This window comes from Frankliniella occidentalis, unplaced genomic scaffold (genome assembly GCF_000697945.3).
Source record: "Frankliniella occidentalis isolate FOCC.00 unplaced genomic scaffold, Focc_3.1 Scaffold170, whole genome shotgun sequence".
NCBI classification, from domain to species: Eukaryota; Metazoa; Arthropoda; class Insecta; order Thysanoptera; family Thripidae; genus Frankliniella; species Frankliniella occidentalis.
This window is the reverse complement of record NW_026267296.1, coordinates 630057-646786: the sequence shown is the minus strand read 5'-3', so window position 1 is coordinate 646786 and position 16730 is coordinate 630057. Positions and strand designations below refer to the sequence as shown.

The following is a 16730-nucleotide window of genomic DNA, read 5'->3' as shown; positions in this document are numbered from 1 at the left end:
AAATTGACAGCATCTTATTCACACCTTATTGCTGCTTCTGACTTTCCAACAATATTCGTAAGTGTTGTGGCACCTTGATATGACAATGACTCAAGGAAAAGTTGTGGGATTAGATACCTTACATAGGCCACCCTAAAATTCTTTAACAGTCGATCTACAGATGTCAAACCACACCAATTGTACTCTGAAACAATGCTGGTTTATTATAATCACAACTTTCATTTGCCTAAAAATACAGGTACAAATACAATCTAAAGTCTTCTCATTCATGGTCAAATTTTCCAAAGAACTTAATGACTGATTTATTCTCGGTGAAGCCTGTAAAGCTGAAAGCGCCCTGTCGTTTATTTTTGGTAAGCTGATAGACCGTAACCAGCTTGATAATCTCGGTGAAGCTCAAACTCAAAACAAATAGCAGGGTGCCTTCAACTTCAATGACTTAACTGACACTAAGTCACAACTACTTCCCCCACCAACATAACAAACCTTCATAATAGTGAACTAAATAAAAACAAGTCCAGTTTGAGAGAAAAAAAGGTCCTAGACATAACATAGAAACTGGTCCTTTACAAAATTATTCTGCAAAATACAATTTGTTATCAGACTTCCAGAATAAATTTTGTAACTACATAAAAAGCAGATATGAAACACTTTTATTAGAGAACATTGCAGAAAACAAAGTCACACAATTTCACCAAGGTATAACTCAACAATGATACTATAAGGTAACTTGAACCGTGAAGTTAACTGTGAATAACTTCACGCTTGAACAAAATCACTACCAGGCATAAATAAAAAGAAACAAAACTGACTGAATAACAAAGAAACAGGAAGAAATAGAAAATACGAATGATGAGATGACAAGTAGGCGATATTAAGCATAAAATGGGAAGGGCACTGTTGGAACTCGCTTCAACTTTATAATATTCTATTCCACATTAGGAGTGTTTGAGAGCATCACAGTAAGGTCACTATTCCATATCCATTTCACTTAGGTAGAGAAATTCTCAGTTTCCAGAGAACATAGATTCTTTTGTTCCAAAACAAAAAAGAACAGGATAAAAATAGGATTATAAAACAATTCTCAACAAAAGCAAATTCATTGATTGGAATGATGACTGGGTGTTAAACCACCACTAGTGTGTTCTGGACTGTGCTTTTGCTTCTTTCTCTTCTTTTCTTTTTTTCTCTTTTTTCTTTCCTTGTCATCATCATGTCTTTTCTGTTTCTTGTGTTTCTTCTCATGGGCATCGGTTCCTATGTCAGTAGAGCCAGCAACTTCACCTCCACTTGCTGACTCTCCAGCTTTGTGTTTATGCTTCTTATGTTTGTTCTTATGCTTCTTCTGAGGGGTTTGATTAACATACCGATATTGTTCAGGTAGCTGTGTAGGAAAAATCATAGATAAGAATTGGTCCACAGTAGAAGAAGAAAGAACAAGGAAGATGACTGGTAACCAGTTTAGCGTTTATGCAATTGTGTGATTAAGCGCATTAACATTTTATAGAGGAGTATAAAGAGAACAGCTTAAAGGCATCTTCATACAATTGCATAAACCCAACAAAACCACTAACTCAATATCTTTGACCACCATATACAGTAGTTGTCACTGACTTCGCAGGTAATTTGTTACAAAATTAAATGCACTTACAGGGCCAGGATGAAGACGAAAACCAGCTAATTGGACACTAGTAAGGGGTAATAGCTCCTTTCCTCCTATTGGTGGTTTATCAATGACAGACCTTAGAGAACTGAAAGAAGAAAAGACAGAAAACAAACTCAAAAAACACTGTCACAGAGAGGGTGTGCAGGCTCTTGCTGTAAAGCACTGAAGTCTTAATTATGTCAATGAACCAGAATATGAATTCGTCTAAATGTTGTCCTCTTGTCCCAGTAGAGCAATGCATATCAATGCACATAAAATATGGCAATGAGCCGAGGGGGCATCAACTTCGACTATTCACGGTGCACCCGCTGGTTAATATCTAATAGGTATTCAGGTGATATTTGCGAATATTCACAAGATATTCAAAATATTCATCGATATTCATCAATATTCAAGGATATTAATCAACAATCAGAGTGAATATTCACTGGTATTCAGTGATATTCACTGATATTCAGTGACATTGAATATTTGAATATATTCACAGTTCACCAAATTTCCAAGTTGGTTCCCCCTCGCAATGAGCATCAAAATGCACATTTTTAGCACATTTAACCAGCATTACATACATAAAATTTGAATTGTATGCTCTAATGCAGACTTAACACGCCACAAATATGGGATCTTTTAAGCACATTTTGCTGTGCATCACCGCACTGGCACAACTAGTGTGGGTAGGAGCACTGATGTAATTTTGAGGTCAACCACTGACTTAAATAGACTGTGGATTCCTTGGTGTTATCCCTTTTCAACTATAACTGTAAGCCATGAGCTGACAACTTACCTATTATCTGAGTGTCCTGGACTGTCTATGATGCCAGGAAGATTAGGTAAAAATGAAGAAAGTTGTTCTTTAACCTTCTTTCCACTAAATTTACTGTATGAATGTTCTAATCCATAATATGCCATCAAATTTGTAGCACCAGTTAACTCACTTTCAGCTGTAAGGGAAAAAAAATGGTAAGTAGAATTACAAGAATATTCTCGCAAAAGACAGTTCCGGCTGTGCCCATTTAAAGAAGAACTAAGGGTATCACCACTGAAACCAGTTCTGTAATAACAGATAGAACCAGAGCACATGAAACCTTTCTAGTTATTTGAGAGTTACTCCTAAATTACAAAAATTACGAAACTGTCAGTACTGGTTCCGGTTCTCATTTCCTTACTTCTTCTCAAACTGCGCAAAGCTGGAACCGTCTATTATATGTAATATCGTTGAAAAAAGGGCTACGACTTTAAAACAACAATTAATTAAGTTAAAATGATGATTTGTTACAATCTCATGATAATTACGTGTTACCCAGTTTAACTAAAGCCCAGCTGGCATAGGCAGAGTAACTACTTGAAGCTGGGCAACATACCTTTCTATTCAAAAGCTAATAATTTAATCTGATGGCGTCAATGATCGGCCCAAATTGACACACTTCCAGAAAAAGATGTGAGAATTTAAAAAAAAAAACAATCGACGTAGCGGTTTTAAATCTACGTTGCAATTGCAATAGTGTAAAAACTACAATCAAACGACATCACTTAAAAACTAAAAAATTCTTTTTATTCATAAAGGACACCCAAGGACGCACTAAACTATGAAGTACCAAAAGAAAACGCACAAACTTCAAAATCCTCTACAGATTAAGGGTGACCTGCATAACCAGAACTGATAACAGATTTTCCCTTTGAAAATGGGGAGTGATCAAAAAGTTACAGTTTATATCAATTCATATTTGGGTAAGTGCGATATTATACATTATTAAAATTCCACAATCTTAAAGGTAAATTTGGGTAAATGTCACTACCTGGAGGCTCTTTCATCAAATAAAATGGTCCATGGTGGACTATAGACGGGTTTTTCCCGAGCGAAATAGTCGTTTTTAACGTTCCAGTGGAATCTTGACGTGACACAACTGGAGACCGCGCGCCTCTTGGAGAAGATTTCGGTGAATATTGCTCCATTTTGCGATACTGATCACCCATCATCATCATATTCCCACATCGTCGCACACCATACCAATGTTTTGCTTTGGCTTTCTGGCAACCAAAACCAGCAGCTCCAAGTTCAATCGATCCTTTCGCTTGTGATCGAAGTTTTCCTCGATATATCGGTGCCGCTGCTGGGCGCTAAAGACAAATACGGGTTAAGTGATACGGTGGTACATGGAATAGTTAGATTAGATGCGGAGCGGAATTATTTCAGGCTGCAGAAGTTAAACTCGAAATACTTAACGGCTTGACTGACGGGCGCATGAAAAAAAGCAGAAATTTCCAGACTTCGCCACTTTGTCTCCATAAGTTCCTTCTGACGTATGTGGGACATTTTTCCGATTCTTCCATTCTCGCACATTTTTGTGTAACGGCGTTACATTAAATGAAAATCTTCTGGGGTAAAAAAGCACAATTTCCATCCCAACATTCTAATAGTATAGGCAAATGCATCTATCTATTAAGACCGGACAAGAGTAAATACGACTCTCAGCGACTCTAACGGAAAAAATCAAAGGCATTTGAAATTTCGCGCCTTTCCCCACCACTCGTCACATATTTTTTTGCAAATTTGATAAGAAACACAGTTTTCCTTATTCCATTGTAAATCAAAGAAACAAAATCCAAATTAAACAATATTTCTTGTGTATTTGAAACACAACATGAATGTTTAAATTCGTTTAGATCAAATAAACACGGAGATGAGCGCTTTGGGTTGGAGAGTATGTTGCCATGCGCGTCTGGGTTGTGTGCTCACAGATGAGAATTGCTCAGTTAACCCTATTTTGAGTGTAGATCAGATCCAGATCGCTGGATTCGTTGTGGTGTGAATGTCGGAAGTTATGTTGTTTAATACTAGAAGATGACTGGTCTGATTGCTTAATTATCTTTTCAAAATGTCCGAGACTGCGTTTAAAGGTAAATATTGTCAGATCCTTGCACTTTTACATCAGAAAATCTGTTTGTCCAGGTAACGACAGTCTGGAGTTCTTGGGGTATGAAAGAGAAGGTAGTTGATACGTAATTTATTGAAAACTTGTAAGTGTTGAACTTTTAACTTTCTCTGTACTATTTCTTGGGATATTTTCTGCGTTAGATCTGCTTCTTGTTTTGGAAAATTACACATTCCCCTAATTTCTTTTCGTGAAATCCTCGCACATTCAACTACCAGACAGTCTTTGAATTCGAAGTTACGCCCGTGAATATATGGAAGAGTTCTGGTTAATCGGGATCGTTCCTGATGTCTTTTTATATTCTCCGGAATTCGGCGAACTCATCAGGCATGTATTGACCGTAATGGTTTGGATATGTGCTGTGTATCCTGGACGATAGCGTTGAGGCTTTGTTTACTGAGCAGGTCGGTTTTCCATATCTACGTCTACGTGTTCGAATCTTTTTCTGGTTTCCTGTATTACAATACATTGTTTTCTTTTTACAAACAGTTCGATGCTTATGCGATTTTCTTGCCGAAGCGCTAAACGTCCATTTAAGCCTCAGAAATATCTTCCAGAATTGGGCAGCTGTGCTAGACCCATTGTTCCAACATTCTTGACATTACCCGTCCATTAAAAGCAAGTCATAGCAGCCTTTCCCATCATTTAATATTTGTCTACTTTTGTTTTTGTTGTAGCTCCCCGAGCTTTCAAGAAAAGCCCCAAAAGTGAGGATGAAGATGTAAGTATGGTGGCTCACAGATCTTTCTTGTGTTACATGGCAAGGGCAAAACAATTGATTATTGTTTATTATTCTCAGGTCTATGCTACAAGTCCAAAAAGACCTCGCACTTCAGAGGATTTCTATCTCTTTTGCAAATATATTTTGGAATATGAAGATTACGAGAACCAGAAAGTTCAAGATGTAAGTACAACCAGCTTCACATCACATTATTGTTTACAGAAGTTAGATGATTGTCCTGACCTTTTATAGAAATCTGTTTCATTTCTTTAATGCCTTTACAATGACGGACTATTTTTCCAGGAAATGAGAGAGAAAGCTAGTAGCCCCATAGGTAGCACTGGTAGTGGTGCAGACAGCATAAAGTCAGAGTCAGCGTCGAGCTCTCAAGATGACCGTAAGAGCTCTGATGATGCGGGTACCTCAGGTATCTATTAGTGAAACTCAATTTTCTCTCTATTCATTCAAAATATCATTAAGTTGTTAATACTGATTTATTTTTTCTAGATGATGATTCGTATGATGTTATTACATGTTATTGCTCAAAGCCATTTGCCGGTCGAGCAATGATAGAGTGCAATGAATGTTTAACCTGGATTCACCTGTCTTGTGCTAAAATCAAGAAGAGTAACATACCTGAAATTTTCATTTGTGTGAAGTGTACAAACAAGCAGAAGCAGACATCTGAGGAATCAACACACCTCAGTTACAGATCAAAGAAGCGGATAACTGTTTAAAAGCTTTGACTTCAACTCTTGTGATGTGGCAGATATGTGTGATTGATTAGATGTATTTCAATGTTCATATATATATATATTTTGAAAAGACTTTTATATATATATGGTTATGTACAGCCTTACCAACATATTTCTATGGAAGATGAACTTACATCCGTGTGTGTAGTTTGTTGTGAATTTGCTCTTAAGTTATGTTTGCGAAACTGTGGAATTTGCAGTAGTGTGCTTGTCTCTTACTCAATATTGTCTTGCCAACAGTGTTTTAAACTCTGAAACAATTCTGTATGGAAAAGACAACCTTTCTTTTGTCTTTTGAAACTCGAGCTCTTTTTGGTTATATTTTTATTAATCAACTATATTTGAATATTTTGAATTTTGACTAAGCCAGAAATCAACATAATGTAAGAGCAATTTTGTATGAAGATTGATAAAGTTTTATACTTGTTTTAGTTGAAAAGAAGGGACATGGATCAATAGAATATGCTGAAATAGGAAGTGACTGACAAATGTTACCAAATGTTAAGTAAGAATGCTAGCTGCTAATTTGCCCTGTACTCGTCATGCAACATACGATTCTTGTCAAGAGAATTGAGATTCATGATGAAGATTACGTGGGTTGAGCTTTTTGTTTGTTTTTAATTATTTTTTGTTTTTGGTATGAACTTGGATACTTAATGGTATTGTCCTTACCTATCATAGTACTAATGGTTTGCACAATAGTGTGAGGTACTTTGGGCCTTACATTCATAACTATCACCAATCTTAACCTTCACTTTCATGTGTCAGTAAGCATAGTGTTAACTGTCAGATGTTTTTATTTATAGCATTTTGTGCTGTTGACCCTGTTCCCATGTACTATGGGATATTTGCTCTTTACTCATTTGTTGATATGTGATATTGTTGTGAGGACTCCAGCGGACAAGATATTTGAAATTGTGTTATGGGTACAATTATTCTGTAACTAATGGCTGTCAGGATTGCTCATAGGTGTTTTATCCTCTTTGGCACTGTATTAAAACACTACAATTTTTAAAAATAAATAAATGGTTCAGTTGTGCTGAATGATGGTAGTTCATCATGGTAGCCTAGTTGAATCAAACATCTGAATTGGCCTTTGCAAGTGATGTATGTAACAATTTAATTATATTTCTCACTGTCTACATTGATTATGATCAATTGAATTGAAGCTTACTGGTCACTTGTGTTAAGGGTTAAGTGAGAAAATGTACCGCAGATGTGGAGCCATATGATTTTCTTTCTGATTTCATATTTGATCAATTTTCATCTGATTTTAAATTTAAATTGTGGTTCAGTGTACCTTCATAGTCTATTACTATAAATGATGTGCCATAAGTGTTAAACTTGCTAGGAATTCATTGTGATAAGGAAGTCTTCTGAGCTGTGAATTGGTCCTTATGTTAGTTTAAAATTTCCAAAACACAATGAATTTGCCTTCAGTGCTTGTTGTTGTAAAGTACAATCCAATTTTGGTAAACTATAGGTTTGTATTGTTACTTCATCTCATATGGTGCCAAAGTTATTCTGCTGGTCATTCTCCCTTAGTTCTGGCTCTTTTTAGTGTGTCACATCAGCAGCTCTGTATTATAGATCTCAGCACACTTTTCTAGCAGAGCAGGAAGTTTGATTTATGTATTCAACAGTTTCATTTCCAATGGAGATTCCTTTCTCTTTTATTATCAACTTGTTTTACCGTTCTTAATATTGATAGGTAATAAATTTTAACAAGTTTGAATTGACAAGCCTTGAGCATTGTTGTGTTCTTTCCCCTTCTTCTGAGTGCATCAGTCTTATTACCTGTTGCTACTATTTGTTTCCTTGTGCATTTCAATGCTCCATTATTTGGCCTCTCCTATGATATCTTGCTTGCTCACCTGATTTGCCAAATTGCAGTATCTAATTCTCACAGCTCCACAGCTTAAATATATTATGTGACAGTCACTTCCATAGAGAGACTATACCGTTTGGTCTTCAAACAGATCTTTTTATTGAGTTCTTGCAGTTCAGTCATCTATGCTATATACTAATGAACTTGTGCTAGTCTTTCTTAGAGCGTGAGTTCTTTGCCATAGTGCCTATTATTAGTACACCAGTGAGATGAGTGTATTTTGTTGAATCAATGTACAAATTTGTTAATGAAAGGTCTTTATAATTTGTAATATTTTAATATTAGTGTCTTCCATAAGCTTGAAGATTCTTTTGTATAATACATTTAGTTCTATTCTCGTCAAATAAAACTTGCACTTTCAATTTGCCTCATTGTTTTTTCATGTTTGATCTTGTTAAGGTAATATATTTTCCCGAATGATACTGGTTCCAAGTCCAGGTATTGAAATATTGCATATGTTTCATTTTAAGATGTGGTGTGTCTATTTTCATATCATGTTGTGAAAGTACTTGTTGGTTGACATGTTTGTAATAATACTGATACTGGATCTCAAACTTGAGTAATATCTGCCGTTGCTTTTAATCTTATCTGATAGTACGGAAGGATGAGCCACTAGTGGTGTCAACTTCCTCCTGCTTTATAAGAGATCTGTCCCTCACTAGCATGTTTGCTAATACTATCATCAAAATGTTATGGCCCACAGTTAGTGATCTCGACTGTGACTGATAATCTACAAGAATAAGCCAGTTAAGACCCATTGCTATTATGATTTTACATATTATGAAACAAATGTTATTCCACATTGGAAGAAAGATTGCACAATATGGTTTTCTATTAGATGAGAAGCACTGGTCTCTGTATTGGTAAGAAAAAAGAACAAATTTCAAGCTGATGAATGGAACCTTGCACAATAATATTGCCCCAAAGTTAAAAGCTGAAGTAAAGGATTATTTTAAGAGTACTCATGTTGGAATAATATTGGTGTGCTTGTTAGTCTTTCATGTTTCATGATGTGTTATCTCTTTTAAAATCATAGGGACAATGATGTATGGAACAAATTGCTGTGCCTAGTCATTACAATAATTACATTGACCAAGCTGACTCAAGCCATTTGAAATGCTTAATGCTCTAATTGTTGTGTAAGTTAAGATTTTTCTTGCATTTGTCTTGTGTTGGTTTCCCTTTCTCCTCCCATTTAAAAAATAATCGCAGTGGAATTTGTTTACTCTTCACATAGCCACATGCGCACATATTCTGTTTGTTGTAAATTGTATTTGCTCTCTCCTAACATGGGCATTATCTCACAAAATCACTCCACTGGAAAACGCTTCATAATTTATGGCAAAAAAAACTCTTGTTGAAGTTGAAGAAGGATAGATTATTTGTCACTCACCAGTGCTTAGCAAGATTGGTTTTATTCCAACTCCTACATATTTGGGAATCAGTTTTGAAATTCACCTACATTTCTCCTGCTTATTGGTTTGCTTTTATTTCTTGTTGTGTATTTTTTTTATATATATATATATATATAAGATTTGTCATAAGTTGTTTTTAACTTCTGTTGTTACTGAAATATGGAAAAGTGTAGTATATTTTGACAGGTGTAACTCATGTGTGTTAATTGAAGCTACCTTACTCCTTCCTGAAATCTTATCACCCAGGTGTTGACGTATATGGATAGGACACCATTGTTCACGGAATGAAACATGAAAAATGCGAATATATTTCACAAGAACTAGGTATAATAACATAAAATTTAACTCTTGGGTAAGTAAATATATAATATTACAAATAGAAAGGATTAATGCATCATGTCAGCAGAACTAAAAATGTCCTTCCAATAATGGCCCAAAACAAATTGAGCATTAGGTTCAAGAAAATATTTCTCAGGGCCTTTATAAATTAGAAGCTGGTGAAACATCTGATTTTGAAAAAGTTACTTTCAAAGCCCTTATTAGCATGGTATTTGCAAGCAAGACTGTCATTTCACAATCATGAGTCATATACAAGAAAAAGGGTGTAGCAGTCCATGCAATAACAATCTCTTAGATCGTAAAATGAAATAAATAAGGTGGAAGAAAACTGACCTCTAAGGTACTTCGAAATTATAGCTTTCAGTTTCAGAGCCATTATTTTAAATTATTGTGAAAAAGATCAAAATCTGCCTTGCACAAATTTCAAAAATAAAGGGCTGACCCATTATCCATTTGAACTTTTGGGCTGATTTTTCTTCAACAACATTAACAACTATTCAAGATACAATTGGTCATGAACCTTGTCTTTTGAAAATGACTGTGCATTGGCACACATACTCTTACATTAAAAATATTTGGAAATAAAAACAAGAAAAAAATAAACTACGGTAACAGTAAGAATGAATTAAGTTCAACACTTATTTGTCTAAAACAAGAACCGCTCTATTATTGTCTCCTTTTAAAAGGAACTGACTAAATCTAATCAACAGTGCTGGACTTGCCATTATCAAAATTTAACTCTCCGCGGAGGGTTCTATTTTGACAGAACAGATCACAAATTTATGAGATTGTAACAAACAGTAGATATTCAAAATATTAACAGCATGGTCGTAAAGTATTTCTAAGTGGAAGTTTATACTTTGTTACACATGGACGAAATATATACAATCACAATGTGGCTCTTAAGCCAATTTTTCTCTGGGCCCGTATTTAATCACATTACCTGCCATGATTTGATGTTTCCACTGGTATGATATATTTTTTAAGTATCTCTTTTGATTTAAATAATATTTTGGAAGGTGGTCTAATCCTTTCACATATTGGACCAGCATTGGTTGAATACTAATTCAAGCTCTGAAAAGGGTTCTTTAAGTATGACTTAAGGTTGTCTTCAATAGAAGTAAGTAATGCCAGACAGTTGCTGACAAAAACTACCGTACCAGGGATGTTTGACTTTCTTTCTCTTTTCATTTATTTTAACATATTGTTACTATGAGCTATGATGCTATAGTTCTACCCTGAATATGTTAGGTACACTAGCAGAATTCTTGAGCCTATATAACAGTCAAATACGGCATACAGTAAAATGTTAGCAAATGGTCATTTTTTAAGTCTCAATTGATGATTCCAGGTGCAAAGCTTTCATTGTAACATTTACAGTCAGCTTTGACTTTCAGTTCTTACTTGAATACAAATTCAGAATCGTACTAAACTCTTTTGGACATCACAGACATGGATTTAATAACATGTATGTCAAAAATCAAAATCAGCTGATAACACAGATTATTCTACAAGGTTTGAATTGAACTACATACCTCCTCTACAAAGAAGTTTTCCTAAAACCTAACGTTGTTCCAATACTAATTTTAAAACAGATAAGAATACCCACATTCTATATCTCTCAATGAAATAAACAAAATAAAGGCATAAAATTTAATGATGTTCTAAAACAGAAAAACAAAACAAAAACATAATATTATATAAGAATACTTCAACGCAACAGTAAAACTGCGACACCTACATAATTTGATCTGCTTCGTGAAAAATAGCCACCAAAATACATGATAAATGTGACACAAGCAATACTGAATTCAATATATGAACTTACTCATGCTACAGCCCAAGAAAACAAAGTATCACTCAAATAATAAAAAATTAAGATACAAAAGTAAGTGGCAATGGAAGAAATTAACAAAAAAAAAAATGAACTTCAACAGCACAGAGGTAACTTTTAGGATATAAACAAGGGTTAAATGAGGACTGAAAAACTTAAATGCAACAACAAAAAGATATTGAGCATATTAAAAAATACAATAACACCTGTGAATGTTATGGAAATTTGACAATCTGCTACTGGCAACCACTTAAGAACATGGTATCATTCAAACCTACAAGATGGATCTGTCTGTAGCTACATGGTGATGACATTACAAAATTACCTCTTCCATCGGAATTTCACTGAACCTCCTGTTCAGGCGGATGGCCAGGTTGGTTTGAACTAGATGCAGCATCTCCACGTTTGCGCCTTTTATTTAAAAGCTCATTATTAGAATGATTCAAATCTTTAATGTGGACTTGGTCATAATCAACCCGCATTGTAGCAAGGGACCGAGTCATTTCTTCCTGTACATCTGGCCATATATCTCCCCCAACTCGTAGCATGTGACCTGTGTGAAGTGGAGTTTGAGGGACTTCTGTATATTGCTGTAAGTAAAAAAAAGAGAAAAAAACCATACTTTGTAATCCCAAATAGAATGCAAAAGGTACAGATCATTTTTAAAACACAACTTACAGCAATCCACCTGTTCCTCATGACCTGCTCAATAGTGAAGCGCTTTGTAGGGTCAATGTTCAGCATACCACGGATGAGTTCTTTGGCCTCAGGTGATACATTTTGCCATTCAGGATTAGGGAAGTCATACTGTCCAGTTCGAATACGTTTCTTCATGCCAGGGGATATTGCTAGTCCATGGTTGCTGTAAAATGGAGGAAATCCGCACAACCTACAAACAGGAGATGTTCATTAAAAGTTGAACACGACAAGGAAAATTGATCAAAAACAAAAATTAAATTGAAGTTCAGGAACATACAGAATATACATGATGACACCCAACGACCAGATGTCACAGCTTTTGTCATACTTTTCAGGTCCTAGTACCTCTGGAGCTAAACAGTGCAGATAACAAAGTATTAAATTATGAATTCAATAATTGACCCTACATATGGTAGTTACAAACACAGCACAACTCACCAACATAGTATGGAGTGTAACATGGTGTCTGAAGTGTGTCTTTTGAGAATGTCTCTTTGGCAAAACCAAAGTCAGTCAGCTTTAAAATGCCCTCTTCACCTATGAATAGTGAATGAAACAATAGAATGATATCAGACAGAATAAAGAATAAGTGGTGTAAGAAATTACTATGCACTAATTGACTGTTATTCAGTAAAGCTACCTGGTGTGGTGTATAATAAGTTTTCAGGTTTAAGATCTCTGTGAGCAATATTAACATCATGTAGGTATTTTACAGCGGAGCATATCTCCCACATTACTTGTGCAGCCTCTGAAAGAAATAATTGACACATAAGAAAAAATATTACAGTTTTCACACATTAAATACACAGTAAATAAAATCAATTGTATAAATCAGTCGTGTAAATGGAAGTTCAAAATTAACATTACCCCTTTCAGTAAAAGCACCATCTTGCCTCTCTTGAATTCTCTGAAAAAGTTCTCCTCCCTCCATGCTGAAAGTAGAAGAGAAGTAATAACAATACCTAAGCTTTGAGTAGCATCCAAGGCTAAGTCCTTTGGACTGTGTAATATTGTTCAACTTGTTATTTTGCTGATTTTTTTTCCTCTAAAAAATGGTCCACACTTACCACTCCATTACAACTAGGAGACATTTATTACCACTGTAAGTATTTTCATACACATCTATGATGTTGACAATATGTCTGCAGCCACTAGCCCTCCAGTGCAAATCCACTTCTCTACGAGCCTTCACGTTGTCATGTAGCACCTACACCACACAAAAAGCATTGACATTAATCAGTGGCAAAGTTAATAAACATACCAAGGACAGTACAATCAGAATAAGATGGAAATTATCTTGTGATTAGTCTAAATGTTACCTTTAATGCATATTTCTCCCTCGTAGATTTTGAATAGCATTGCACTACTTTGCCATTGATTCCAAGACCAAGAACTGTGTTTGAAATCTCATAGTCATCTATGATTGGAACAGTCTTTGGCGTTCGCGCAGGTTTAATGCTTAAATCAGTCATTGTCCTCAAAATCTCCTGTGGAATCCCGAATATTTCAGTTGACAAACTAGATAAGACGGAGGCGAGGGGAAAAGGGGGGGAAGGGGGGGGGAGTCACCTTCGTCGGTAGTCTTAATTTAACTTATCACAGCACCATGATAACTACAGTTAATTACTATTTAGTAACATTATTGTCAGTCTGACAATTTAAAGAATACGACAACTTCCCAAGGGAGAGAATCTCGATAATTTGGTTGGAGGCAACCATGATACATAGGTGACTCATGAACTATTTATACCATGTACCATGGACTCCATGCATGTACTATGTATGGTTCTTTCATGAGTACGGTTTGCATTAAATATACATGAAATCTTTATCCGCGAAAAGAACAGTGCAAGTTTTGATAAAAGAAAATGGATGAAGTATCTCACCATGTGTCGACGTTTCCGAAATAATTTCAATAACACTGTTTTTTTGACATAACTCATATGACTTTTAGGTGCACTTACCACGACGGTTCGAGGACTCAAGGCAGGAATTGAGAATTGTGCTGGACTGTGTCACTGGGTTCCTGCCTGAAGTAGAGCAAAGTCGGCAACCTTTTAACATGTCACCTGAACTATAAAAGACAATTTTTAAAAAAACATCCTCAGAAATACCGTATTAAAAGAACAATATAATTTGAATTGAAATAATGGTTTAGTTGTATAGGCTGTTTTTAACAATATCACTCGAATGAGATGAGCAAACTTCCGCGTTGTGTTGGCAACATGTTTGTTGAGGTTAAGGTTAAGTTCGTCTGCTGTATGTATATGTGAACATCCTCCACACATAACACATGTGCTGCGTTGATTGCCGGTGGGGTCGTCGGGTCCAAAGTTCAGTAGAGACTCTTTTCCTTAAGCATTTCCTCGGCTTCCATTCAATCAACAAGGTTGCCCAACCAGGTGTCATTCAGATTAGTTCACAAAACTCAACATTATGTTAAAGGTACTGGCATTTTAAAATGTTTTCAGTCTGTTCACTTATCTATTTATTTGAATATGTCTCGGGTAATGTGTGGAAACCAATAATTACGCTTATTGTCATATTGGTTTATAGATACTAATAATTTATAGATTGAACAATGAACCAATATTTTACAGGGTGTAACAGCTTTCGTCACTGGGGGTGCATCAGGCTTGGGGAGAGCCACTGTTGAGCGACTTTCCAAACAGGGTGCCAATGTTGTTCTTGCTGATCTGCCATCCTCAGATGGAGACACGGTTGCTAAAAGTCTGAGAAATGTTGTATTTGCTCCTGTAGATGTAAGTATAAGTAACATTTCTAAGTTGGTTTAAACAATAACCATTTCAATTAAATTTTTGGCCTCACTGTTTTTTGTGTTATTGTCAATCAGGTTACAAAGGAGAAAGACGTTGAAGATGGTTTGGAAGCTGCCACAAAAAATTTTAAGAATGTCAATTTTGTTGTTAACTGTGCTGGAGTAGGTTTTGCTAAGAGAACTTTGGACTTGAAAAGAAACGCCCCTCATTCTCTCACAGATTTTGAAAGAGTTGTGCGGGTAATTAAGTAGTGATTTTTCATGGGAACATTGTGGATTTGGATATAAACATTGCCTGACATTCACAATTTCCTCTGTCCTAGGTTAACACAGTAGGTACATTTAATGTTATTAGACTTGCAGCAGCTGTTTTTCAAAAAAATGATCCTAACCCTGACGGAGCCAGGGGTGTCATCGTAAACACTGCCAGTATAGCTGCATATGATGGCCAAATAGGACAAGCTGCTTACGCAGCCAGCAAAGGTGCCATAACTACCATGACCCTGCCAATTGCCAGGGATTTGGGTCCTATAGGAATTAGAGTTGTCACAATTGCACCAGGTATGCATCACTTAAAATGGAACTCCTATGGGGCAAACTACAGACCCATCATCCCAGTTCCCCTACCATATTATTTCTCGTGACGTAAAATCATATTTTATGTTCACTCAAACATCCCACTTCTCAACCACAACCTGAATTGTTTTTGTAAATACTCAAATCACAAAGTGATGGGTGATGGCCCTGTAGTTTGCTCTATTGAAGTCCACCCTTATTAGTATATTTTTTGTGTGATTATCTTATAGTTGGTCTTATAGCCTCTGTCAATTCTTGTCATAGGACTGTTTGAAACACCTCTACTGAAAGGACTTCCCGAGCCAGTGAGGAAAAACCTTGTGCAGTACTGCTCTTTCCCACCTCGTCTAGGAAATCCGGATGAGTTTGCCCATTTGGTAGAACACATTTGGCAAAACGGCATGATTAATGGTTGCGTCATTCGTCTTGATGCTGGTATGCGCATGCCAGCTTAGTGGCAACGGTAAACATTTTATTACCAATCTCTATTTCAATTTTATTAGTGTTTTGTGAGTAGCTGAAGCCTCTTAACAAACCAGTAAAGTAGATTTCCTGTTATTTTTGATACTGTGTTTTGTCCATTATAAAATTCTACAAACTATTGCAATGTTATTATTAATTTTTTTCACCCAAATCCTTTTTTTAAATACTTGTTTTCCCTTTATATTCTTATGTTTTTTAAAAACTTGTCCAAATGGATTTGTAAATTTTCTACATACAAAGTGATTCTTGTTAATTAATGGCTAAATGTGTCTGTGGACATCCATGTCCTTCTGTAAGGTATCTAACTCAACCTACTTATTTTTTACTTTATTTTTTTAAAAAGGCAACATCACATTTAATTTCTGTAAATGTAATCAGTCATTGCAAGCAAACCATTCAAGGTACACATTCATGTTTTCCTCACATATTCTTGTGACAAATTCTCCATTGTGGGTTTTATTAATCTGGCAGCAGCTCCAGATTCTGAGCATTGTGAGCTCATTGTCTGCGTCCAGGACCTGATGCACCAGCTGAGGGCTCACTCCATGACAGTGGTCCAGGGTGAGGTGTGAGAGACTCTTCATTGGATTGCTCTGCCGGAGAGATTGATTAATTGTTGAAAGGGAGGGAGAGAGACGGGGG

The 16730-nt window shown here is 35.8% G+C and overlaps 5 protein-coding genes across 10 annotated transcripts in view; 2 read left to right on the top strand and 3 right to left on the bottom strand.

Moving 5' to 3' along the window:
- Nucleotides 1-177: 177 nt before the first annotated feature.
- LOC113214813 (mediator of RNA polymerase II transcription subunit 19) lies at nt 178-3995 on the bottom strand. The gene is made up of 5 exons (XM_026434304.2): nt 3891-3995; nt 3463-3784; nt 2451-2607; nt 1652-1751; nt 178-1384 (listed from the first exon to the last, which is right to left on the bottom strand). Exons 1-5 carry the CDS (start codon nt 3978-3980, stop codon nt 1100-1102), a joined length of 954 nt encoding a protein of 317 aa, XP_026290089.2. The 5' UTR covers nt 3981-3995; the 3' UTR covers nt 178-1099.
- Nucleotides 3996-4395: 400 nt separating this feature from the next.
- Nucleotides 4396-8325, top strand: LOC113214830 (PHD finger protein 23B). 5 transcript variants are annotated; one of them, XM_026434327.2, is made up of 7 exons: nt 4398-4544; nt 4617-4655; nt 4743-4926; nt 5277-5320; nt 5399-5503; nt 5624-5747; nt 5828-8325. In XM_026434327.2, the coding sequence occupies exons 3-7, from the start codon at nt 4887-4889 to the stop codon at nt 6055-6057; spliced, it is 543 nt and encodes a 180-aa protein (XP_026290112.1). In that variant the 5' UTR covers nt 4398-4544; nt 4617-4655; nt 4743-4886; the 3' UTR covers nt 6058-8325. The 5 variants fall into 5 exon arrangements, with proteins under 5 accessions (XP_026290135.1, XP_026290112.1, XP_026290119.1 ...); XM_026434334.2 differs by having other exon boundaries at nt 4617-4684; nt 4818-4926; XM_026434349.2 differs by lacking the exon at nt 4617-4655 and having other exon boundaries at nt 4402-4564; nt 4822-4926.
- Nucleotides 8326-9663: 1338 nt separating this feature from the next.
- On the bottom strand, nt 9664-14354 carry LOC113214780 (MAP kinase-activated protein kinase 2). Of its 2 annotated transcripts, none has more exons than XM_026434263.1 (9): nt 14215-14354; nt 13570-13737; nt 13318-13457; nt 13118-13182; nt 12891-12998; nt 12689-12787; nt 12528-12603; nt 12230-12440; nt 9664-12141 (listed from the first exon to the last, which is right to left on the bottom strand). In XM_026434263.1, the coding sequence occupies exons 2-9, from the start codon at nt 13720-13722 to the stop codon at nt 11893-11895; spliced, it is 1101 nt and encodes a 366-aa protein (XP_026290048.1). In that variant the 5' UTR covers nt 13723-13737; nt 14215-14354; the 3' UTR covers nt 9664-11892. The 2 variants fall into 2 exon arrangements, with proteins under 2 accessions (XP_026290048.1, XP_026290040.1); XM_026434255.2 differs by having other exon boundaries at nt 14137-14256.
- A 141-nt stretch (nt 14355-14495) lies between these two features.
- Nucleotides 14496-16206, top strand: LOC113214822 (3-hydroxyacyl-CoA dehydrogenase type-2). Its single transcript, XM_026434315.2, has 5 exons — nt 14496-14695; nt 14851-15012; nt 15105-15269; nt 15353-15590; nt 15870-16206. The coding sequence occupies exons 1-5, from the start codon at nt 14687-14689 to the stop codon at nt 16058-16060; spliced, it is 765 nt and encodes a 254-aa protein (XP_026290100.1). The 5' UTR covers nt 14496-14686; the 3' UTR covers nt 16061-16206.
- A 194-nt stretch (nt 16207-16400) lies between these two features.
- The window catches only part of LOC113214167 (uncharacterized), a gene marked incomplete at its 5' end in the record, with an annotated part of 19211 nt that continues 18881 nt past the window's right edge, over nt 16401-16730 (bottom strand). The window contains 1 exon segment of the mRNA XM_052271718.1: nt 16401-16681. Within this exon segment, the coding sequence (XP_052127678.1) occupies nt 16463-16681 (219 nt within the window).

Bases quoted from the DNA above. Each gene is read 5' to 3' on its own strand.
- LOC113214813 (XM_026434304.2), bottom strand. From the start codon at position 3,980: ATGTCCCACATACGTCAGAAGGAACTTATGGAGACAAAGTGGCGAAGT. The intron at 1,752-2,450 runs GTAAGTTGTCAG...TTCTTCTTTCAG, and splicing joins CCAGGACACTCAGATAATAG to TTCTCTAAGGTCTGTCATTG. The intron at 1,385-1,651 runs GTAAGTGCATTT...TTTCCTACACAG, and splicing joins TTCGTCTTCATCCTGGCCCT to CTACCTGAACAATATCGGTA.
- LOC113214830 (XM_026434327.2), top strand. From the start codon at position 4,887: ATGTCTTTTTATATTCTCCGGAATTCGGCGAACTCATCAG. The intron at 4,927-5,276 runs GCATGTATTGAC...TTTTTGTTGTAG, and splicing joins GAATTCGGCGAACTCATCAG to CTCCCCGAGCTTTCAAGAAA. The intron at 5,321-5,398 runs GTAAGTATGGTG...TATTATTCTCAG, and splicing joins CCAAAAGTGAGGATGAAGAT to GTCTATGCTACAAGTCCAAA.
- LOC113214780 (XM_026434255.2), bottom strand. From the start codon at position 14,193: ATGAGTTATGTCAAAAAAACAGTGTTATTGAAATTATTTCGGAAACGT. The intron at 12,999-13,117 runs GTAATGTTAATT...TATTTCTTTCAG, and splicing joins TGGTGCTTTTACTGAAAGGG to AGGCTGCACAAGTAATGTGG. The intron at 12,142-12,229 runs GTAAGTTGTGTT...TTTTACTTACAG, and splicing joins TGAGGAACAGGTGGATTGCT to CAATATACAGAAGTCCCTCA.
- LOC113214822 (XM_026434315.2), top strand. The intron at 15,013-15,104 runs GTAAGTATAAGT...ATTGTCAATCAG, and splicing joins TTGTATTTGCTCCTGTAGAT to GTTACAAAGGAGAAAGACGT. The intron at 15,270-15,352 runs GTAATTAAGTAG...CCTCTGTCCTAG, and splicing joins ATTTTGAAAGAGTTGTGCGG to GTTAACACAGTAGGTACATT.